Consider the following 26,166-nt stretch of genomic DNA (forward strand, 5'->3'; position numbering starts at 1 on the left):
TTTCTGCCATATCAGCAGGTTGATAGGTATTCTAGTGGAACTTTGAATCTCTCCTACGAAATCAAGCTTTGTTTTCAGAATGGCATGATGTTTTCTCCTCACAGAGGTCTTGTTGCTGAGTTTACGATTCCAGCCTCAAACACGTGCGAGATGAGGCAGTATCTTTAGAGTTCGTTCTGGTTTCGGAATGTCGGCGTTCTGCCTGTTTGTCGTTTTGATTGCGACATGGGGCACTGGCCTGGCTTGCCTTAGCTTGGTGTTGGCCGGAGAAAAAATTTTACATTTGGCAATAAATAATATCTATTGTGTAACATATTAATAATTTTTGTAGGGGACAATGTTGTTCTTAAAGGACAGTGTACCTCGAAAATCATGGTGTTCCATGGTAGGTATTTCAGTCTAGTGAGTGATTTTAGAATCACATGGAGAAATGTGCACTAGAGACCGCCAAAGCAGTTTCCGCCATTTTGTACAGCTTTTATTATTGCTAGACCATGGAACTTGTGACACTTGCAAATTAACTGAGTTTTGTTAATGTCGTAACAATTTTAAGAAAATATATTAAACTTCTATTACAAGGCTGGCTAGCGGCGAATGTCTAAAAAGTCTTCCAAGGATACTCTCCATTGCGATTGCTCATAATTATCTGAAACGAGACTTTTTCATTCACATTACACTTTCTTATGTAAATATGGCTACATGGTGACCATTCGTCATTTTTATTTAAATACGGCTGGGTGTTTATTATTCCTACCTACCATCTTCTACAAATTATAAAAATACGGAATAGAAGGAGTTATCAAGAAGAAACATTTTTAGTTTCTTTTCAAATTTAACTTTGCTCTCCGTCAGACATATTTTATAACATTGGGTAGGTGAACAAAAATTTTCGTGGCAGCATTGTGCACCCTTTTTGTGCTAAAGGCAATCTTGATGTGGAATAATGAATTTCATTTTTTCTTCGAGTATTTTAATTATGTACATAATTGTTCCTTTTGATAACTGCAATGGATTATTAACAACAAACTTCATGAGAGAATAAGACATATACTATGAAGCATAAGTCGAAATTCCCAGCTCCGTAACCACATGCCCAGAACATATTTTCGAAAACATTTTGGGAAAGAAAGTGATCGATTTGCACAAATGTACTTAGAAAATCAGCCTAGGTCGCACTAATACATTTTCGGTGAGTAATTTCAGTCCAAAGGACGGACCATCTCCAAAGCTAATGTGTGGAGACGGATCCACAGAGCAGAAATTGCAGATGCTGTCAGTTGATGCAGTTGGCAGTATCTGGAGGCGTCTACAGTTCCTTCTTTGTGGATCCGTGTCTACATATCACCTTTGGAGTAAGGTCTGAAGATGTACAGTACATGTGATTTGTACGATCTTGGGCGTTTTTCTAAGTACATGTCTAGATCACAGTGGGTGAGAACATCATAGAGGGCTACTCTGAAAGTAATGTTCGATCGATCGCAAAATGGAAACCACAGAGAAAATCTGGTGAAGCTTTGCACAGATATATTGGACAGTGTCTCTAGTATGCCCGTCGGTAGCGTCATGCCGCTCCTTTCAGTTCTGAGGGCACAATGAGCACGTAAAGACGCCTAGAAAATAATATCTTGCGCCAAGTAATAGAGCCAGTGAAAGATTTCGCCTGATTTCATGCATTGCACCCAATGTAACTGTCGTGCATTTCCCTCTTCATGACAGTTTTCACCCAGAAAATTATTTCGTGTGACATTTTTGAATGAAAATGAGCGAAGTATATCTGCGTACTGATGTATTTCTCCCCAAAATTTGCTCTGATTCGAAGTGCACGCAGCTTCCGTTGGGCTACCAAACAGTATCTCATAAACTGGTTTCCCAACACCTTTTCTGATTGGTCACGTAAACACTCTAATATGGATACTGGAAATGCGGCGCCAGCTGCTGGATTTCCACATCCACGGCCGATTTTCGCTCCCATGTAAATGCACAGCCGTTTTTGAAAGTGCCTAGATTGTCAAGTTAAGTTTCGTTTTTAAAAATTTTCGGCTATTCCGGAGTGGCTTTTTACACAGTGAAAGACAAGTAGAAATATTAGACCTAGCATGAAGTTATTGTACCTCTAATATTTAACTGGAGAGAAACAGTCACTATGCTGAATAATCAGAATCTGGAACGGCGGATCTGCTTCAGTCCTTAATATGGTAGGGCCTGTGTAAGCACGACAGCAAATAAAAAAATCTAGGTAAGTGCGATTAGGATACGCACACTGACAGTTCCATATAAACTTATTATATATTTAGAGAGTTCATCCATCCCAGGAATCGGGAATTTCAATTATTTTTGCCTGTTATCGATATCGATACTGCCAAGCCATCAAAATATGTGACATAAATGGCCGTATCGTATGATTTCATTGACATACAAGCTTAAATTTTTTACGCCGCAGAGGGACCATCGACTTTAGCATGTGACATAAATTTCAACTAGATACGTTTTAGCGCCCCTGAGAAAAGGAGGGCTTAAGAGACGAACGGACAGACAGAGAGTCAGGTAACAAATGACAAAAATTGTTTGTTTTTCCTATGATATAATTACAGATTCACAAATTTTGGATTTTTTTTACACTGATTGTATTGTGAAACCTTGCTTCTTGTCAAACTCCACGGTTCTAGTCCAACGGCAAGTATGCTACAGGTTTTGATGAGTGAGTTTGTGAGTATCAAAACATGTGACATAAACGCCTGTTGTCGTAGAAATTTAAATTTTTTACACCGCCAAGGGAGTATGGACTTAAGTAAGGAACGTAAATGTCAACTTGATACGTCCACCCGTTGATGAGAAAAAGGGGTGTGAACAGTGGGACTGACAAGACATATACAGGATGGTCCATTGATCGTGACCGGGACAAATATCTCACGAAATAAACGTCAAACGAAAAAACTACAAAGAACGAAACTTGTCTAGCTTGAAAGGGGGAAAACCAGATGGCGCTATGGTTGGCCAGCTAGATGGCGCTGCCATAGGTCAAACGGATATCAACTGCGTTTTTTAAATAGGAGCCCCCATTTTTTTTATTAGATATTCGTGTAGTACGTAAAGAAATATGAATGTTTTAGTTGGACTACATTTTTCGCTTTGTGATATATGGCGCTGTAATAGTCACAAACATACTGCTTACAATTTTAGACGAATAGTTGGTAACAGGTAGTGTTTTTAAATGAAAATACAGAACGTAGGTACGTTTGAAGATTTTATTTCGGTTGTTCCAATGTGATACATGTACCTTTGTAAACTTATCATTTCTCAGAAAGCATGCTGTTACCGCGTGATTACCTGTAAATACCACATTAATTCAACAAATGCTCAAAATGATGTCCGTCAATACGTGTAACGGCATTCCTCCCAACAGCGAGTAGTTCGACTTCCGTAAGGTTCGCACATGCACTGACAATGCGCTGACGCATGTTGTCAGGCGACGTCGGTGGATCACGATAACAAATATCCTTCGAGTTTCCCCACAGAAAGAAATCGAGGACGTCAGATCCGGTGAACGTACTTCGACGACCAATCCACCTGTCATGGAATATACTATTTAATACCGTTTCAACCGCAAGCGAGCTATATGCCGGACATCCATCATGTTAGTAGTACATCGACATTCTGTCATGCAGTGAAACATCTTGTAGTAACATGCAATTCCACGTGCATAGAAATCGGTAGAATATTACGTAGGAAATCAGCATACATTGCACCATTTAGATTGCCATCGATAAAATGGGGGCCAATTATCCTTCTTCCCATAATGCCGCACCATACATTAACCCGACAAGGCCGCTGATGTTCCACTTGTCGCATCCATCGTGGATTTTCCGTTGCCCAATAGTGCATATTATACCGGTTTACGTTAATATTGGTGAATGACGCTTTGTCGTTAAATAGAACGTGTGCGAAAAATCTTTCATCGTTCCGTAATTTCTCTTGTGCCCAGTGGCAGAACTGTACACGACGTACAAAGTCGTCGCCATGCAATTCCCCGTGCATAGAAATGTGGTATGGGTGCAATCGATGTTGATGTAGCATTATCAACACCGATGTTTATGAGATTCCCGATACTCGCGCAATTTGTCTGCTACTGATGTGCGGATTAGCCGCGACAGCAGCTAAAACACCCACTTGGGCATTATTATTGGTTGCAGGTCGTGGTTGACGTTTCACATGTGGCTGAACACTTCCTGTTTCCTTAAATAACGCAACTATCCGGCGAACGGTCCGGACACTTGGACGATGTCGTCCAGGATACCGCGCAGCATACATGGCACACGCCCGTTGGGCATTGTGATCACAATAGCCAAACATCAACACGATATCGACCTTTTCCTTAATTGGTAAACGGTCCATTTTAACAGGGGTAATGTACCACGAAGCAAATACCGTCCGCACTGGCGGAGTGTTACGTGATACCACGTACTTATACGTTTGCGACTATTACAGCGCCATCTATCACAAAGCGAAAAAAGTGGTCGAAGTAAAACATTCATATTTCTTTAGGTACTACACGAATATGTAATAAAAAGTGGGGGTTCCTATTTTTAAAAAACGCAGTTGATATCTGTTTGACGTATGGCAGCGCCATCGAGCGGGCTAATAATGGCGCCATCTGGTTTCCCCCTTCATGCTAGACGAGTTTCGTTCTTTGTAGTTTTTTTCGTTTGGTGCTTATTTCGTGAGATATTTGGCCCGGTCACTACCATTGGACCACCCTGTACGGCCAACAGAGTGATCCTATTAGGTTTTTACCGATTTAGGTACGGAACCTTAAAAACAGTTACTGATATTAGGTACTCGTCTACTGGAAGTTATGTCACATGTTAACGTAGTGATACGTGTATGAGAGATGCAGATGTTGATTGGACACGGGTAATGGAGTTGTGAGCTGTGGTGATGAGCCAGACGGCACGCCGGCAGGAGCTGGACATCTCGGGGAACCCCCTGGCGTCCCTGCCGACTGAGCTGTCGGCCCCGTCGTTGCGCCGCCTGGAGGCTTCGCGCTGCAGCTTCGAGTCGGTGCCGCCGCAGCTGACGGGAGAACGCCTGCCCAGCCTGGAGGTCCTCGTCCTGGACGGCAACAAGCTGCTGCGAAGTGTTGTCTTCCCGAAGGACGCGGCCTTCCTGCGCCTGCGATACCTCTCCCTCAGCAGCCTGCCGCTTCTGCATGGTACCTTATCTTCTCTTGTGATATACAGAGAAAAAATGTATCCACTGTTTAAAAGTCCATAAATGGCAAACTAACTGATGAAGTTGTATCATCTTTGGTAGTGTAATAGTCTGTAGTTCCGGCAAACGCCACACGAGCGTTGTATTGCGTTGTTTTGTTTTGTCCAACGACCTTTATAAGCAACATAGACTGGCTATGACATCGCCATCTTTGAAGCAACTTGAAAACTGAGCCGCCATGTCTTGTAACGCCAAGGTGTAGCCTACACGTCGTTTGCTAATACTGAATGTTGTTATTGTTTACTACGTATGGCGTAAAAAAAAGCCAATCTGATTTTTCTACTGTAAAACATATAGTGACGAAGGCTAAAAGAAATGAAACACACTTCTGACATCGATTAATAGAAAAGTTTATGACGAAATGTTGTATTTCATTTCGCTGCAATCCCATATAGATTAGGTCAAAAACAATTTTAAATAGTTCAGTAGGTCCAAAAACGACCAATTTACAGCGCAGGACCTTTCATTGTCCCTGAAACAATATAAGTTTGAATATATTTGCCGAATATGTTTCCCTCTTTCTTCCATTGGCCTGGTTTTTGCACAAATGGTGTAACCTACAATTAAAATACTATTTTAACAGCATCCTGACTAGAAAAGAGTAATATGACTCTTCTCCAAATTCAGCTGGCACCATTAGATGGTCAGTGTTTTATTCTTAGTTGACCTAGAGTGCACGTCATTTACGAAGGCGGCCGAGTTTAGATTCGTTCTGTGCAACTGTCGTCACAAAACACAGTCAGCCAATGAACAGAGAACGATGTTGCCAGATCTCGACTGCAGTGCAGAGCATGGACAAGTGTGTTCTGTTTTAGAAACGTTAAGTCATAAATAAAGTAATTGAACAAAAGCAATGTCTTGATAGCAGACTTTCTATAAAAGAAAGTTTGGAAAAGGCATACTTTATACCACTGCTTCATGTTCTATAAATTAATTAAACCAAACAAGCAATAAGCCTCCTAATTCAGGCGATAATAGCAAGGAAATTCATTCTCACTAACCGCTTTTTCGCAATAAAGAACAGCGGTAATTGTTTATTTCCTATTGTACTTCGACGAAACGTAATTCATGGTCATACCAACAGTGTTTGTTGGTATTTTGCGTGATTCTTTAAGGAACTCCAGGCATTCTCTTGAATGACAACCTGTGTCAGCGTAATGGTTATGCTGTTGGGCTGCTACGCCAAATGTTCAGAGTTCAAATTTTGTTTAATGCTCAATATTTTCTTTATTTAAAAACATTATCGAAGTGTCTTACTTCATTAATTTTATTCGTTTCAATGTATTTTTTTGAAATTTCTAGTGGCAAGTAAAATCGACCATACGGAAAGTATATGCTGTGGACTTTTACCTCTGCAAACTCTTCAAAATTTCGAGCAGTGGTTTACTACATTTAATGCTGCACTATAACTGTGTTGAACATCGTAACAAAATTAAGTCATTTATATGGGGAAGGTATCAGTCAAGAAGATGTGTAAAAATCAAATTTTTGGGCCAAATAGTTTTCGTGAAATCGAATGATAAGTGTGTCAAAGCAGTCGGAACACCATGTGTCAACACAGGCGAGCAATGCAGTGATGACAAAATTGCGCACAGCGCGGAATGCGGGGAGCACGTCTCTGAAGCAGCGAAAGCGTTAAGGCGGCCGTGGTGGCTTTACTTCATAAACTGTGCGCTCCTCCCTAATGTAAGTTTGCGAACCAAAGTATACTGTGGCGCTGCTTCTCTTGGCGAGTGCAACTGGCAACGCAGCAATCTCCCGCGTCTGGGCGGGCATGCGCGAGCCGGCAAAAAAAAAAAAAAAAAAAAAAATTGAACTATAGTTATTCGAGTAAACATGGATGGCGCAAGGCTTACATTCGATAAAAGGAAGTCAGTTTTGAAGTGGTATTTTAAGTACGAAAACATTAATGAGGTTCAACGGCAATGGCGAAATGAGTATCAAACAGAGCCACTGGCACGTTTAACGATTCGTCGCATTCGAGACAAATTTGAAGCCGAATGCTGTGTTACAGATGTACACAAACAACGATCTGGATGACTTGTAACAGTAACAAGTCCAGCTAACTTCCGTCTTGTGTTACAACAATTCACTCGCTCCCCACAGAAGTCTATGAGACAGTGTGTCCGTGAAACTGGAGGGAGTCGCTCAAGTGTTCGGCGAATTTTGAAGACAGCAAAGTGGAAGTGCTACATCCCACGATTGCTACACGCAATGAATGAGGACGACTCAGATTGCAGAATGGACTACTGTGAGTGTTTTACTAACATGGTCCGCAACGATGAAGAGTTTGTAGAGATGATTGTGTGGTCTGATCAGGCATAGTTCAAACTCAATGGTACAGTAAATCGCCACATTTGCCTCTACTGAGCCGCCGAAAATCCGAACGTCCATGTACACACAGCCGTGAATTTGCCAGGAGTCAATGTTTGGTATGGGTTGTCTTGCCGGGGCTTGATTGGGCCATTCTTTTTCGATGGCACAGTTATCGGTGAGGTGTACCTTCAGAAGCTTCAGACATCTCTTTACCTGCCATCCGAGACTTATATGGAGACGGAAGAGTTTACAAAATTGTTAAGACTTTCGTGGCCACTTGTTGACAAACTGCTTATTTGCTTCTGTCTCGGGTTCTTCGGCCGACGTTCGTGTGATGATTTTGCTGACGTTTCGCCAGCACGAGTGGCTGGCATTGTCAAAGCTTCACCCTCCATTGCCGGAGGTGAACTGGAGCCGGGCTCGCGGCCGCAGACTATATGTACCTTGCGCGCCAACGTCCGAGGGCTTCTCCGCGGTCATTTCCGCGGTCATTTCCGGTGCGTTTCTCCTCTTGCTACCTGCTACGGTCGTTCTCTGCAGTACGGGAAGCCAGGAGCCGTTTACCTTAAGGCTTTCTTCTTTCTTGTTGAAGCTGTTCCCGTGTTTGTGTATTTCTACAGCTTCTCTGTACAAGCGGGTGTGATAGTGCTTCTCTACAGCCAGAACTTCCGTGTCGGTGAATTTTATTACATGTACCTGGTCGGTCTCACTCAGTGCGTGTTCTGCCACGGCCGATTTTTCCACCTGTCCCAACCTGCAATGTCGCTTATGTTCTTTGATCCTGGTGTTGATTGATCTTCCAGTCATTCCGACATAAACTTTCCCGCATGTGCATGGTAAGCGGTATATTCCTGACATTGCAAGTGGGTCCCTTTTATCCTTTGCCGATCTAAGACATTCTTTGATCTTCCTTGTCGGTTTGAAAATTGTCTTTACGCCGTGCTTGTGTAATATACGGCCGATTCTGTCCGTCACTCTGGGAATGTATGGCAGAAAGGCCGTACCCGACATTTCTTTTTCTGGTTTCTTACTTCGCCGGTGGTTTGGCTCTGTTACACTTCTAATATCATTTGTGGAGTACCCATTGCTCCTCAGAACACTTTCCAGGTGTTGCATTTCGCGTTTAAGGTGCTGCGGCTCACATATTCGTGCTGCTCGCGTTACGAGCGTCTGAATCATGCCTCTTTTCTGGCTCGGGTGGTGGTTTGACAGTTTGTGCAGATATCGGTCCGTGTGCGTCGGTTTTCGGTACACGCTATGTCCCAGGTTTTGGCCATCCCTTGTGACCAGCACATCTAGAAATGGTAGTTTTTCCACTTCCATGTGCGTATCTCGACGAAAATCTACCAAGTAGATGGATAGGCCATAGAGGTGCTGTGGAGTATCCACCACGTTCCCCAGACCTAACTCCTCTGGACTTTTACCTGTGGTGAACACTAAAAGGGTGTCGTTTATCGACAAAAGCCACGCACACTGAATGAACTTCGAGAATCCATCGTACATTCATGTGCAAATATCCAACTGAACACGTTGCAGTCAGTAGTTCGTGATGCAGTTCGGCGGCATCGTTTGTGTGTGGATGTTAATGGTGACCATTTCGAACACCTACAGTGATATCTTTAAGTTGGACTTTAGGCTACACTTTCACCAAAAATGAGACAACTCCGTTAATTAGTTTCCAAGTTACGGACTCTTAAACAATGGATACATTTTTTTGGACCCCTCTGTATGTATGCAAACTGCAGTGACGAATGGGGACTTGTACCAAAAGGCAGGGATTCTGGCCTGATCTCCCGCTCACTAGGCAAATGTGCTATCCACTACGCCACTCTACTCTGGATTGAAGAAGGGAGGCGCAGCTGGATAGTCCGTGCAGCTGTGTAAAGCCACTGTGGCAGGGTGGCGTAGTTGTTAGTGCGTCTGCCCAGTGAGCAGGAGCCGTGGTTTCAAATTCTAGCATTGGCACAAGTTGAGACCTTTCATTCTTCACTTCGGTCTGCATGTATACATCATAGATATCTGAAATTTCAAAAGGTCTCTGGAAACATTGGAAAAGCACCTATGCCTGAGTGTCAAGCTGCATCTTCTGTTTTTTCGATGCTAAGGTGCTATTCCAGTACAGCTGGAGAGCCTCTGCAGTGCTGTTGGAGTTTAGGAGGAATTCTGATTCGGCTGAGGCATGAATGGAAATTTGGATTGTGGAAGAACACATGCTAGGATAGTCCGTGCAGTCTACGTAGTGAGGAGGTGACCTGGGTTCGAATCCTGCCCTTGGTAAAAATTTTCATTCATCGCTCCACTCTGCATATGTATGTCACTGGTGTTTGAGTCTTGAAACAACCTCTGGAACCGTTACCGTAATGGCCCCTATGCCAAAAAAGTGCTAAAAAACGTTTTGCACTATCTCCATAGCCGAGTGGCCATCACGACAGACCGTCGTGTGGGGGACATGGGTTCGATTCTTGGTACTGGCAGAAATTTTTCCTTGATGGGAGAACTCGAATGGTGTCCACTAAGCATTTTGATGCGAACTGAGGAGGTAGCGGATTGAGAGGTGGCTTCTCCAAGGTCAAAACTTCAGCAATAGGCGAGAAGGCGGTACGCTGACTACTTGCCTCTCCATACCACCTCTGATGATCAGTGACTGAGGATGACACAACTATCGCATGATCTCGAAGGCCTGAGAGCCAGGTTCCCTTTTTTTACCACATGCACAAGCAAACCTGACAAAAATTAGTTACCTGTAGGAGACGTCGCGCAGACATCATATACAACTGTCTCCAGCCTTGGTAATGGCCTCTTTTTGGCGATGAAGAGGGTTCACAAGTTTCTTCAACTTTTCCGTATTCATCTTATGCCAGTAATTGATGAACAGATCCCATAGGGCTACTACATTGGTGCGATGTTCACTGATAAGTTTCACCCGTTGTTTCAGATAGTCCTGACATTCCTATGGGATTAAGCGGGCCAGTCTAGATGCGCCAGAGTGTCTGTCAAACCAAGAACGTGTACAGTGTTTGTCTATTATTGGTACAAAGAAAGGGGATAAACAAGCAAATAGTCCTAAAAATCATAGGTCCAGAAACCACTAGTTTCCTAGATACGGCTTATGCACACTTGCAGTCATGCCAATGTTACAATACTGTTAATACCTAATGCTATGTTTATGCTGTGGCTTTGTTGCTGGCATATCGCTGTCTGTTAGATCGGTACACTACTTTCATTAATGTGAAATAAACAGTGACCTTGAAGTAATCTATCATAGCTCAAGTTTCGGCCCGTGTCAGTAATAAGTGAACAATGACCAATGGCTTTATCTTCGAGGTACTAGTCCCCGCAATGAACAGGATATGTATCGTCCACGTGTACGAAGTGAGTAGAATGAAACCTTAACGCAAAAAAAAAAAAAATATTGAACGATAGGCAGCAAACGGAATGTGCACGTGTACTAGGGGAAGTCAAATGAAACCTTAAATTTTTTTTAGAACAAAAGTGGAGTACATCGTCTTTCGGCATAGTCTCTCTGGCGTCCAACATAATTCCTCCAGCGCGTAGGAAGCGCACGGATTCCTCTGACAAAAAATTCATCCGGTCGTGTGTGCAACCAGTCGTGCACTGTCTGCTGCACCTGTTCATCGGAACGAAATTTGTTTTCTCCCATCGTCTCTTTGAAGTGGTCCAAACAAGTATGAGGCGTGTTTTTTAAGTAAGTACTGCTTTGAAATTAAAAAAAGACGTGCTAAGATATCTCAATAATTTTATTTTTATGTGAAAACCTGTACCTTAATCTACGCACTGACGCCATTACAGTCTGGTTCTTCCTTGTTTACAATGTGTACTGAGTGTTTAAGATGCCTCCGATAATCGTGAGTCCCGCCAACTGTGAAGTACGGGCTGTTCACAGTACGGGCTGTTATAAGATTTATTAGTGCTAAAGGCCTAAAAGCGATCGATATTCATCGTGAGATCTGTGCAGTTTACAGAGAAAACATTATGAGTGATGGAATGGTAAGAAAGTGGCTGAGAGCATTTAAAGATGGCCGCACAAATGTGCATCATGAACAACGGAGTGGGCGTCCTTCGGTCGTTAATGAAAGTTTGGTGCAGGAAATGGACAATAATGGTGAGAGAAAACAGACGCGTTACGATTTCCTCCTTGCAGGATGACTTTCCTAATGTTTCTCGTAATGTTTTGTATGGTTTTGTGACCGAGCACTTGCATTACCGAAAATTGTGCTCACGTTGGGTGCCCAAAATGTTGACGGATGTGCACAAAACCAAACGTTTAGACAGTGCATTGACTTTCCTTGAGCGGTACCACATTGACGGTGATGATTTGTTAAGCCAAATTGTTACGGGTGATGAAACATGGGTGGCCTACGTCACACCAGAATCAAAGCAACAGCCCATGGAAGTTGAGCAAGGGCAGTTTTGCTGCAAGACAATGCCCGTCCGCGTGTGACGAATCAGACCAAAGATCTCATCACATCTTTTCGATGGGAAACTCTAGATCGTCCTCCGTACAGCCCCGATCTTACCCCCAGTGATTACCATCTGTTCCTGCACTTGAAGAAACACCTGGGCGGTCAGCGTCTTCAAGACGATGACGAAGTCAAAACAGTGGTGATGCAGTGGTTAACAAGTCAGGCGGCAGACTTGTACGAGGAAGATATTAAAAAACTGGTACAACGTTATGACAAGTGCCTCAATATTGACGGAAATTATGTAGAAAAGTAGGTTAAGGTACAGTCTTTCATGTAAAAATAAAATTATTGAGATATCGTAGTACGTCTTTTTTTAATTTCAAAACTGTAGCCTACTTACTTAAAAAACACGCCTCATAGTAATCCCTCGGTACGAGGTCTGCAGACTATGACGAATGTGGCAGAGTATCAAAGTGCAGGTCATTGATGTCTGCAAATGTTTCATGGGCAATATAAGGCGACCATTGTCATGTTGTAAAATGACGCCTGTAGTCAGAAGTCCACGTCACTTTGATCTTTCTGCAGGCCGAAGTCGATTTTTTGACGTATTGGAATATAGCAAACTGAGCCTTGTAGCGTTCCAAGACAATGCCACGTTCATCCCAAAAGAGAGTCAGCAAAACCGTCCCTACATATTGCTGCATCTGGAACTCCTTCGGTTTTGGTTATGAGGAATGGCGCAATTCCTGGCTTGCTCTCTTTTTTCATGTTGGTGGTAGTGTACCCGATTACGGCTCCTGTAACGGTTCTCGCGAAGGAGCCATCACCTTTTGCTTCAGAGAGCAGCAAAAGTTCTTCACAGATGTCAGCACGTTGCTCTTTCACTTCTGGAGTTAGCTGTTGTGGCACCCATCCTGCAGACACTTTGCGAAACTTAAGCACTTCTTGAATGATGTGCTGAACCATGACTAATGTTCACATTTGCGGTTCTTTCATCCACTGTTGCACGATGATTTTCTATCACAGCGGCTTCAACTGCTGCAGTAGGCTCCAGTGTCACAACGCAATGTACCTCATCTGCATGCTGAGCGTCTGTCGGAGAAGGCACGCTGTTTCGGAACTTTCTGTTCCACTCATACTCTTGCTGCAATGACAGACATGCATCATCATCTGGACCTCCATTCAGCAGTGGATTTCAGTAGGTTTTGTACCTTCATTACCCAGAAAACACGCAACAGAACGAAGTTCTTCCATCGAGCATGTAGCAACCGGGGCTGTTATTTTGAATTGCTATTGTGGAAGCGTTTTGCTTGTCTATAGTATACTGCCACCTGTATTGTACTCCTTACATCACTGGTAACAGTACTGCTAGCTTACAGAACAATAGTGCGAAATGTCGATATTTAAATACAATTTCAGGCTCTCCATTTGAGTCCCCATCATAGCATTTGAAGGGGTTGCCATGTCTATAGACACATTTTCAAATGAAAAAATGGCTGACATCCATTTCAGGCATGGGTGTGCTAGTGGCAAAGCCTGGGAGACAACACAATTGGATCATGGAATGTCCTCATAGAAGACAGCCAGACAGCAAAGTTTTCACGAGATCCTATCAGCAAATATTTTAAGACTGCTTCATTTAAACTCAACATGGAAACTTGCAGGTAGACCAAGAATAGGGTCAACACGACGAAAGGAGGTGCATGTTTTACAATAAGTGATTGCAATGCTGGGCACAAGTACCAAAAGGATTGTTACAGCACAACCCATTTCACGTTCCACCAAATGGCAGATATTACACAAGGGACAGTTTGCAAGCCCAGGCTGCACCTGACTTTTCAGTCTTGGTTACCTTCTGCCAATGGAGCCTTAAACAAAGTAGGAATGACCCACTGTTCCTCAGGCACATTCTATTTACAGATGAAACATTCTTTACCCAATATGGTATTAAAAATATCCACAACGCACATATTTGGGTGTATGAGAACTCACGTACTACCAGTGGAAATTTTCCATTAACATTTGGGCAGGTGTCGTTGGTGGTCAGTTGATATGACCACTTTTCCTAAGGGCTGGCTCACTAGCCATATGACCTTAACTTCCTGAAGCACAAGCTAATCAACTATTCAGATTGTGTCCCTTTGGTAAATGGATGTGTATGTCCTACATGCATGATGGTACACTGGCACAATTCCATGTTGCTGCTTGAGAATACATAGCACATATCTGTTCTGGCATAATGATAAGCACCAGCAAATAGATTAAGAACCATTCAGCAGTACTAACAATTTGATCTTCTGGAGGTAAATATTTGCCAGCAGTTCTGTGAGAAGCATACTGACACTAGCTTCTAAATGATGTACTGCAGCACATGAAGACATCAGCATAAGCTTGATATAGTGTTTACATATAAAAAGAGCTCAAGGAAAGAAGGTAACAAAAGATATGATTTGTATTTGTGAAATTCTTTGCAAAAATGCTGTTTGAAAGCAACATAAACAGATGTGAATCATAAAAATCTGTTCCTGTTAATAACAAGACTACTGTGTTACATGTTAGCAGAGAATAAATGGTTTCTAGATGCAGGATTCTTTGCTAATGGAAAAAAAGGTTTGTTTAAATGAGGGTCTGCCTGTATTTTAATAAAAACTTGCTCTCGGGAAAGATGTATATCATTACTGCAGTTGATAGCATGACTACATACTAAGGTAGCAATTAAACCAACATTGCACAAGAGAAGCAAGGAGTAATTTGTGTGTTATAAAAACTGAGTGAGGGTTATGTGTGGAGGAGGTTAGAGGTAAGAGAAGTACAAAATGACAATACCTGAAGGTTAATTCATTCTAATATAACAAAGAAACTATATACACAAAGTCCAAGAAATAAACAAACTACATACACACAGTCCAAGAAATAAAGTTGTATGATTTACACAGATAAGGAATTATGGTTTCAAATTTGTTTCCTATATGTACAAGTACTTAGAGCATACATAGCATGTAAGTTAATGAGTAACTATCACAGCTATTAATTATACTGTGTCAGTGATCAGTGAAAATCCTTCAAGAAGGAACCGAAAGCAATTTCTGTTTGGCTATCAAATACAGTAGAAGATGGGGTTTGATTTTCTGTGCAAATTTCTAATTATTCATAGAGATCCATTTTCATATCCTTTAGAGCAACATAGAGAATCTGGAGTGTTAATTCACTATATTTTAGTGCATCACAATATACAATAATATGATTTAAAAAACTTTGATTTGTTTACAATTTTATTTCCAGGAATATCCATATATTGTTCATAGGTAACTACAAAGCTTTTAATGGTTTGATCTGTTTAGGAGTGACATGTATCACACATGATTTTGTAAGCATTTTGTGTGGGATGCTGTGAATGATCTTACAATGTATTTTAACTAATTAATGGAAAATCTAATATAAAGATGTGAAACAATTACTAACAAAGAGATAGAGGGGCTGGCCAGTACTTACCTCAGCTCAGTACAGCCGATAGAAACACAAAAAACAACCGAAAATTTAAGTTCCTAGCTTTCGGAATAAATGTTCCTTCATCAGGGAGGAGAGAGGGGAAAGAAAGGGAAGAAGGGGAAGTGGATTTAGTTACTCACAACCCAGGTTATGAAGCAACAGGGAAAGGAAAACAGGGAAGGTAGCAAGGATGGAGGCATGGTTGTCAGAGGGAAGCCAAAGATATTCTACTGCAGGTACTGTGCCATCTTCAAACCAAAGAGGATGCATACAGAAGTAAAGAGGTGTATAGTATAAAGATGTAGGATGGAAAGATGCATGAATGGCTGAAGAGGAAAGGGAAAGAGGAGAAGACTGAAAAGTAAATGGGAGTGAGGTTGTTTAACGTAGGTTCAGTCCATGGGGATGGTGGGATGAAAGGATGTGCTGGAGTGCAAGTTCCCATCTCCGCAGTTCAAAGGGACTGGTGTTGGGTGGGAGAAGCCAAATGGCACATACAGTGTAGCAGGTTCCTAGGTCCCTAGAATTATGCTGGAGGGCATGCTCACACAATTCAAGGCAGGGCCACGTGTGAGACTACACATGTCATTTATCAGCTGACATGCCTGCACTGCACAGCCTTTTACATTGGTATGACAACAACTAAACTGGCTGAGCGCATGAACGGACACAGACGAACTGTCCGCCTAGGAGATGTCCAATACCCAGTAGCGGAGCATGCCCTCCAGCATAATTCTAGGGACCTAGGAACCTGCTACACTGTATGTGCCATTTGGCTTCTCCCACCCAACACCAGCCCCTCTGAACTGTGGAGATGGGAACTTGCACTCCAGCACATCCTTTCATCCCGCCATCCCCCTGGACTGAACCTACGTTAAACAACCTCACTCCCATTTACTTTTCAGTCTTCTCCTCTTTCCCTTTCCTCTTTAGCCATTCATGCATCTTTCCATCCTACATCTTTATACTATACACCTCTTTACTTCTGTATGCATCCTCTTTGGTTTGAAGCTGGCACAGTTCCTGCAGTAGAATATCTTTGGCTTCCCTCTGACAACCATGCCTCCATCCTTGCTACCTTCCCTGTTTTCCTTTCCCTGTTGCTTCATAACCTGGGTTGTGAGTAACTAAATACACTTTCTCTTCTTCCCTTTCTTTCCCCTCTCTCCTCCCTGATGAAGGAACATTTATTCCGAAAGCTAGAAACTTAAATTTTCGGTTGTTTTTTGTGTTTCTATCGGCTGTACTGAGCTGAGGTAAGTACTGGCCAGCCCCTCTATCTCTTTGTTACAATGTATTTTGTTACTTTGTTTGTTAGTAAGATGCACTTTCTAAGAATTTTAAAATAATATGTCAGCCTTAGCTATTTGGAAAGACATATGATCTGGATATATGAAGATGAGTGCTTGTGTACTTGAAATTAATACTATCAATATCATTATCATTTAACAACTGACTATCTGAAGATGAGTCCTTGTGTACTTAAAACTGGTTCATCATCATTGTCATTTAACGGAAACAGTTCCCTCAGTGCAGTGTACAAGCCTCCTTCATCTTTTCCTCTGCAAATATATAGTACTGTTTATAATGTCATCTAGTGTTCCTCCTCTCCTGCAATGTCCATCTTTATATCATCTTTCAGGTGTGTTCTTGCTCTTCCCAAGTCTCTTCAATTTTTCTCTCTGGCTTTAGTCAAACTGTCCTTGTTGGTTCCATCATTAACCTGATATATTCTGACTCAGTGTAGTAGTGCTCTTTTAATCCCAGCCATATCTGTTAGTGCTTTATTTCTCAGTTTGTCTAGTTTTGTCTTCTATTATGGAATGTAAATAAAAAGTAACAAAAAGCAACAATTATTGGTTCCAATAATTATATTGAATACCTAATATTTTATTTGATAACCATGCACTTTAGTGTAATTCCATAAAGGTAACAGTAGCTTAGTACAATAAATTTTAATTATTTCCTTGGAATGACTGTTAATAAAACAGTTCTATCAGAAGGACAGACTATTATTGCAAATCTAATGAAACTGTATTTGATCTTCTGCTAAAAGAGGTGACTGCAGGATCATTTGATGGGTTACTGAAGACAGAAGCAGGTGACGTTGCAGAGAGTTCCACTGGTGCTGACAACTGTAGAACTGGTACTCTGCAACTGCGACTCTCCCACAACAACATGCTGAGCAGTTTGCACCCAGACTCTTTTCAGGGATTGCCTCTGTGTACGGTAGGTTCCCAGTATATATAACATAATGCCATGTTCATAAAAATATGTTATGGATTTTTAGACAATTTATTGTGCACTAATAAAAATGAATATTAATACTTGTGAAGCTGTGATAGAGAACCATCATATTTGCAAAGTACCACTGCTAGAAGGCAGTAAATGCAATGATTACAAGCACCAAGTTGTATGCCACAGCAGCAAAACACATACTGAAGACGAATATTCTGAGATGGCCCTACAAATAACCACATCATGCTAAACATGAGGTGTCAGCTGTATTTCAGTGTCACTGTGAGATGCTAAAAAACCATGCAGGTTGATCATGCCAGTTCAGAATACCAGCAATGTACTGACTCACACATGGGCCACCACATTAGGTGAGCTACCTTTTTGATGACACAGTAGTCACAGAATACATTAACAGATAAATTGCAGCCAGAACATCAGCTAGTATCATCAGGAATGTCATGATGGAAGTTGGTCTATGAGAGAGACAGCCACTCACCTGGTTTACCATTGCCCCTTGCAGTTTGTAATCATGCAGCAGGCCTTAAAACGAATAGCAGAGAGGTGAAAGGAGCATTCAACACAACTTTCAAGTGAGACAAGTAACAGCATTATAATCACATCTATGGGCTGACTGCAAAAGTGCATTGTAGGTAGTCTACAAAGAGTGTTCCAAAAGCTTTAGGATAAAAATTACACACATTGCAGAGAACTCTAAGCCATGTATTTTGAGATAAGGAGGCTATGATCACAAATGAAAATTTTAGGCATATATGGTACTGAATGAGCATTGCGTGTGAGACACATGGTTTTAAAGTGCTGATGTTTTGTAGCAAACACCTGCTTACCACATCAACTCCGGGTGTGCTACTTTAAAAAATAATACTTAGTCACCTCTGGTGTGTACACTGTTCATTATTGATTGTTGAAGGTGAAGCATTACTTGTTAAATGAGCTTGCAATCATGTTTAGTATATGTTTCATCAGGCTGAATTGCCCAAAAAGTCAATGAATGTGCAGATAAAAGTTTCAATACAGGTATCATTCTAACTGAATGACATTTATTGTTGTGGACAGAAAATTATGATAAACTGAACCATTCAAACTTTACATGACTGATCTAGGTGCTTAAAAAAAGAATTGTTTGCATCAGAAGATGATGTTGTACTGTGTAAGAGGATAGTCATCAATAAGCAAATGTCAACTTGGCAGTCATCACTTTTACAGAGTGGGACAAAAGTCATGAAAGGTTCATTAGTGTGAATAACTTTTTATTTATCATTACTTTCATCAATACATCACAGACTTAAAGACCAAGGATTGGTGAATGTTTACACTTCACCTGTCAGAAACTGAAACAAAAGATAAGAGGAAAGAATAATCAAACAGTTATTCACAGTTACAACCCCTTTGTGACTTTTGGCTCATTTTGCTATGAGCTCAAGTTATTTCATAACGCATAAGTTGTCTGTATGTTTACAAATTTGTGTTTTATAGTTGCAATGCAATAGGTATTGATATAATATTTTCATTAATGTTCTTCACAGCTGGATTTGAGTGGCAATGCCCTGGAGACCCTAGATCAGACTACAGTTCAGTGGGAAAATCTAGAATGGATTGATCTGCAGCACAATCCCTGGGACTGCCAATGCTCCCTGCAGTGGATGGTGGACACTGTCGTTACACTTCTATACCCAACAACTCATGCTGACCTTCTGTACGAGCTCAGGTAATAAGCAGGACTAACAGCCATAATCAATGATATTCAATGATGTCTCATACTTTCACAAGGCCGAATTACTGTAGTAGTAGTATTAGTTTATTCATCCAGACACAATATACATTGCAAGGATTTTATCAGAAAATAGTGTAAAAATTGCGAGACAAAGGTGCATAGTACCAGAGCCCTACCAATACTGCATACATGCCTCTAAGTACAAAAATGTATGAAAATGTATTTTATGTGGACAGTATCGTACAAATAAAATCTCAATTACAAAATGTATGTAAAAGGTATTTTTGTATGGAATACATAGTTGCCATTTACATACAGATAAAATCTGAGTTCTAACGCTTTTCTCAAAAATACTCGTTCACATTATACCAAACACTTGATTAGAAATACTGTTAACATATAATAAACAAAAATAGTTACTTGCACCAATAGTTATATGCTGTAACTTTATTGTCAGCATTAATTTAGACCGTAATGACAGTTGGTCATTAAAAATTAAATTGCTGCTTTTTAAAGTGGCAATAGTTTTTTTTTTTTTTTTTTTTTTTTTTTTTTTTTTTTTTTTTTTTTTTTTTTTTTTAATCTGTGTCAGAAGTTTGTTATACAATCTAGTATCCTGAATGTTGGATTGTTTTTGTGATAGAACCTTGCTTATCCTCTTTATATGGATGTCACTGCACGTTCTTCTATCAGAAGAATGAAGATCAAGTTAGTTTTGAAACTGTGGTACACCTGTTTATATTGATTACACTTTTTTGTATATAAAAGCATAGCAAAGGTAGAATATTTGGCTGTTAAAACAACTGTTTGAAGGGTGATAGCCTTGAACTGTTGATATTTATTCCAAGAGCTTGCTTTTGTATAGTGAAGATGATTTTTAACATTATGTCCTGGATTTTCCATTGTTTGAACTTCGTTTTTAGTTTCCCTTATTATGACCCCAGAAAGTGAGGCTACAGGTAATAGCCGAATGGATGCAATGATAGTAGATTGTTTTGCATACTGTCTAAATTTTTTCCAATATGCAAACCTAAAAATTTGGTGACAGCTGCCTTCTCATTGGGGTTATTTTGAATTCTGAGGCTCAGGTTTTTCTACAATTAATATAATTAGTTTTTGAAATATAAAAATTAACTTGTCCATTTAAAACCAATTTTGTATACATTCCAAAACTCTGGTTGCAGATGTTTACACCAGTTACCAAAACATTTGTATTAGCAAACAGAGTTAAATGAATGGCATTGATTGGAATTTCAATATCATTTGCATAAATGAGAAACAAAGTAAACCCAGTAGTTTGACAAGGTTATTTACTATTGGTATCTGGTCTGATTAATTGTTACTGTAAAATCTGGAATTATAAGCAAAATGAATCAGGTGTTACTCAAGGTATCCTCTATCACCTCTCAAAGTTTGTTTCTTACCAATACTGCTTTTTATACTCTGTGTATCATCATCTGCAGTGGCATAAAGGCCTCTCTTGAACTTTTACTTATGCCCATTGTGCTCTTACATGTTTTCTGATATTATCTACCCCATTATATTAGGTCATCTCTTTGGCTTTCTCTTATTTAGGAAATAACTTCCATCATTTGACAATCACCCATTCCCACCAAACACGATTTCATTTTGTTAGCCATAATTATGAAATCCATTCTAGTCTGTTGCTAGATCCATTTATGAATTTTTCTATTGCTTTTAGTAATACTCAAACTGTATATCTCCATCACTCTTTGAACAGATCTCAGATCCAATGAGAGTAGATCCATTAAACTTAAAGAGACATTGCATACTCCACCAGCAGACTTTAATATTGCCAAATTGTCTGTAGAAAGGTCACAGAAATCATTGCATCACTCTTCCAACTGTGATAGTGTCGCAAACAAAGTGCTAAAATCTTTTGCTGATCTGCTAGCCCCCCCTACCCTCTTCAGTTACATTACCTTCATAACCAGTTATATAGTCAAGGTACATTTCTGTGAAAGAAAAGCATGCAGTAGCAGCATCCATTAATATAAATGGCAATAATCAACTGACCTCTGTTGAGAGAACTATCTCCTTCCTTCCTGTGTTCTCAAAAATTCCAGACAAGATAGCTTATGGAAGATTATTGGGATTATATTATTAACAACAGCTCAGTTTGAATCTGTAAAAGTATTTTTAGCACAAAAGCAATATATGTTCTAGCAAACTCAGCTTTGAAAGAACTAAACAAGAAAAATTACCTTGTTAATAACTTTTGTGAGCTTTCCAAGGCCTTCGATTGTGTGACCATGAAATTTTACTGGGATAAACTAAACTCATAAAGGCAGTTCCCTTGCGTGAATGGAATAATATATTAGCAACAGAAAAGAACTTGCCACATTGGCAAGTGATGCAAAAGGAATAAGACTCAGTTCAGAATGACGAAATATTAAATACAGTGTACAGCAAGGTTTGGCACTTGCCTCACTCCGGTTCTTGACCTATACAGGGTAAATCACCTAAAGCTTGGACTGCAAATATTGTAGAAATAGAAAAGTGCTATTGAAGTGCAGTTTTTGGACTGGTCATCAGGGGGTCATATTGCTGGACAACAGACAGATTGGAATAATAGTTAGAAAGCATATTTTTTGAGCAAACGTAACACTGTTTGAAATGGAACAATACCTATTGACATTAGCATACTAGAAGTAGGGTAAATTAGAATGTCAGTGGTGTATGTTACAGGATTCCACTGCAAGTCATTTACAAGATGTCATATTTTGAAAATTTTCCACACCGACACTTGTTTTTGACTTTCAGCTTGCATAGGTGCTACGTATGTTTGTTTACAGTGCACTTGTGTGTTCCTTGAGTAAATTGTGACTGACTGGTCAGTTAATAGTGTGACATCCAAGCAGTAGGTCATGAGTGTACCAAAGCAGAAAAAGCCGACATGCTTATGGTGTATGGAGAGTGTAGGAAGAATGCAGTTTGTTCTTGTACTTTGTATGTGGTAAGACATGCCAAGAGATATCAACCATCTTGGTAGTTTTTATCAACCTCTTCAGATTATAAAAATGCTAGTGTCATCAGCAAACATCACCATTTCTACAACAACTAGTAGTTGACAGTGGATGTGACAATACTGTAGCAGCAATTGACAGAACTCAGCAGTCAAGTAATTTTAATTGGCTTATAGCTGTTGGTAGTGTTCCCTTGTGAAATAATTGCTGTATCCAAAAGTTTTTCCCATAATTAAAATTCCAGCTGAATAAATAACTGTAAAGGAGGCATATTGTCCAACACTAGAAAACAATGGTTTACTAGAATACAATAAATTATTCATACTTTCAAAAAAGGCACGTTAAGGTATTCTTAGGCCCACATGACTTATTGTTGACAGTTTTACACCAACTTCAGTTACATCTTATTTTTATTGCAGATGTAGCACACCTGCAGCATTGCGAGGAAGGCGATTAGTACATTTCTTCAATCAGTCAAAGCCTGCACTGTGCAGGGAACCATTCAGTCGCATGACAGCAGCGTCAGACGGAGATGTGAATGTCAGCCTTACTATGGGTGGCTCAGGTGTGGCACTTGGTGTCATACTAGGATTGTGTGTGCTGCTGATCATCCTGGTTGTGATTGGTGTTGCTCTCACGTGGAGACGGCGAACTGCTGTGCGCAGGCGAAACCGCCGTTTCTAACTGATGAAAATGGTATGATTGAGTAAGGAGATGTCAAAGTGTGTGGTGCATGAGACCAGATGACTGGTATATAGTCTGATGCTTCATCACTATCTATCAGTAGTGATCAATTTTTTAAAGACTATGTTTATTATCTTATATACGTGACAACCAGGTACATTTCATGATTAGAAATTGCTAAATTGCAAACAGGGGAATGGCCTACACAGTAGTTGGAGAAACATTCCATATTTCTTACGGAAGTCTACATCTGTTCTCCTCACTTCTCTGCGGATAAAAACACATAAAATAAGAGCTTTCTATTGTTGAAAGTCAAGCAGCAGCCATTATGATATACAATTATTTCACCAATTTTATTTACAAATTTAACATATGTTGTGTCTTTCTTTCCATCTTCATATCCATTTCTTCAACCTGCTGAGAGGCACAAATATATTAACTATGGCTGTCATATTGGTAAGCCATCAGGAATGGCAAAAAAATTAGGAATGCTAATTCAACATTACTGTATCTCCTTATAGTGCTGAAGTGCATCCAAGTTTTTGAAACTTATCATTTCCCTCTTTGGTGTCCAGTATAAAATGATTTGAATCATACAGAGTAATATGTGTGTTGCAAATTCTATTTACTGTAACAAAGGAGAACATGTGTGTTAGATTGTAATGTCAAGGATTCAAACAACTAAATGGTGGAAGAAAAAGTATTTTATTTGCAATGAGGTGGTGCAGTAATATGATTGACGTTAAACAGGAGGAGTATAAGTGAATTAATTTCTTCTACAGATTCTAGTGTTACCACATTGAGTATTGAGTGTTACGACATTGAGTATTGCAACAAGATGTCGAAATAATATCAACTTAGTTGTAGAAACCTGTAGTGCAATTATTAATTATTCATTGGTGCTTGTATTTGATCTTTTGTAGATTCATGTTAAGCGACAACATTACTCTATATATCATGTTATCCACCATCACACACTCACTGTTGGACTTCACTCCAGATGATAATTACCAAAGTTGGATCTCCCATTTGTTCTGTAGGTCATTCTGTACAGCATAAATCATCCTCTGTTAAGTACTGCTAAGTACTGTGATTTTTGCATATGTTCTGAGACATGGGGCTTCCCAGAAGTCTCAAAACTGCGTGAATTATTCTTGAGTTTTCTGATCAGTAACTTCACTATTGTCATTCTCTCAATGATTTTGTGAGCTGTCATTATTACATTCTCCATCACAGTGATCTCATTATTTTAACACAGTAGAAACATTGCAGCAGCAAAAGTAGATTTTTTTCTATTCTGATAACACTGCGAAGTTAATGAGAAAAATATTCATCTGCTTGTCATTAACCCTTGAGCGGGTCTGCCATTTTTAATGATATGGGTGAACATGCAGCATATTTTGCACACATGTAAAGAATAGCTGTCTTTATGTTACCAAGGTAAACACACATTAACAAAGTCACTGTTTACTATTAGTTTAATTAAGTAGTGATAAAATAAACTAACGTAATACAAGTTGAAGCACTGTTTTGTTAAACAGTGATGTGATAGACTCTCATTGTATCACTCTATTACCACGGACAGGTGTTACCTCACAATAAATACCCACTCAAAGCATTCAACAGCACAGTTGCATTAGATCCCAGCCAACTACTTGTTTGGTTACTAATTATCTTGTAGATAAATGCCTCATAGTGGGATTGTGCAGTTGGCTGGAATGTAATACAACTGTGCTGTTGAATGTTTTGAGTGGATCATTGCTTCCAATCTGGGCTATTTTCTTGCACAGAACCTTTTTTTTTTTTAACTCGCTGTTTTTTATATTACTGCTGCTCGCTTGTTATATGACAACACAATTTATCACAGTATTAACTGAAGTGATAATGAAGAAATGGGTATGGACTCACAATTGTGGGCTAACAATGGAACATTGCAAGACAATTTTACTTGTGGTTGGCGCACTACATACGTAGGCATGCCCACTACAGGATTAAGATGCAGATGTGTATCTAAAAGTAAAGGAATAGTTTTTTACTGCACCTTTGCATAAAGTAAACTTTGTGCTTAAGAAAGCTGAAATAACATGCCACAATAAATGTGAACTATAGAATTGTGGATGTATCATGTATATCATTACATTGTACAATCATGAACTGAATTCATGTTTGTAATTTTAACATTTTCACAAATAAATTTATTTATTTAAAGACTTAAGCTTTACTTTTGTTAGCTTACATTCATTTCACCAAAAAATAATTTGATAAAATGCATTAATGGTGAGTACATATAATTAGTAGGTTGATTACTAACAAAATTTCCAGAGCCATTCAGTTTGTTTTGGGTATTACAGTGTAGCAATTGTGCATTGTGTATCAAATATGCTCGAGACATGAAATCTTCATGCTAAGTGACATTATTACCAATGCTTTTTTATTCTTGGGCTTTTTGCAACTATACCACGTATTGATTGTCACTTTTTACTCTGAGACTGTTTTATGCTTTTGCATGCTTTGTTATTAAATGTTGCAATAAAGTAGATTTACTCCAAACCACAACATTTTTCCAAAAAATGTTTCAATGAAGTAGATTTACTCCGAACAACAAGATTTTCCAAAAATATTGAGGTTCAGAGTAAATCTGTTTTAATCCAACATTTAATAACACAGTGTTCAAATGCATGAAGCAGTCAAATGGTAATCAGTACAGGAAAATATTATGAAAAACTGAAGAATAAATGAACCTCAGCAATAATGTTGCTTAGCATAAATTCTTTTTATCTTGAGCCTATCTGATAAATGAAGCACAATTACTAAAACAATTTCATACAACATGCATATGTAAAACAAGTTTTGTAAAGGTGGTATTGATTTTTATTATTAATTACAAAATGGACACTAAATCATATGTAAAATTAAAGTCCCAGTCTTATAGATTAATCAATATTAAGCTGAACAGAATGTTGTCCCACAATAGTGGTATGGGTACACATAATCTAACAGTGCTAAGAGCTTACCTATCACCTGAAGA

General features: G+C 39.7%; 1 protein-coding gene across 4 annotated transcripts in view; it reads left to right on the top strand.

The window, feature by feature from the left end:
* LOC126278480 (slit homolog 1 protein-like) overlaps nt 1–25,353 on the top strand; it is a 187,769-nt gene extending 162,416 nt beyond the window's left edge. For all 4 annotated transcript variants that reach the window (XM_049978631.1, XM_049978632.1, XM_049978630.1 and 1 more), the window contains exons 7-10: nt 4,960–5,209; nt 17,554–17,726; nt 19,280–19,461; nt 22,874–25,353. In XM_049978631.1, the coding sequence (XP_049834588.1) occupies nt 4,960–5,209; nt 17,554–17,726; nt 19,280–19,461; nt 22,874–23,138 (870 nt within the window). In that variant the 3' untranslated portion in view covers nt 23,139–25,353. The remainder of the gene's footprint in view (nt 1–4,959; nt 5,210–17,553; nt 17,727–19,279; nt 19,462–22,873) is intronic.
* Nucleotides 25,354–26,166: the final 813 nt, after the last annotated feature.

The sequence above is a fragment of the Schistocerca gregaria genome, chromosome 6 (genome assembly GCF_023897955.1).
Source record: "Schistocerca gregaria isolate iqSchGreg1 chromosome 6, iqSchGreg1.2, whole genome shotgun sequence".
Taxonomy (NCBI): domain Eukaryota; kingdom Metazoa; phylum Arthropoda; class Insecta; order Orthoptera; family Acrididae; genus Schistocerca; species Schistocerca gregaria.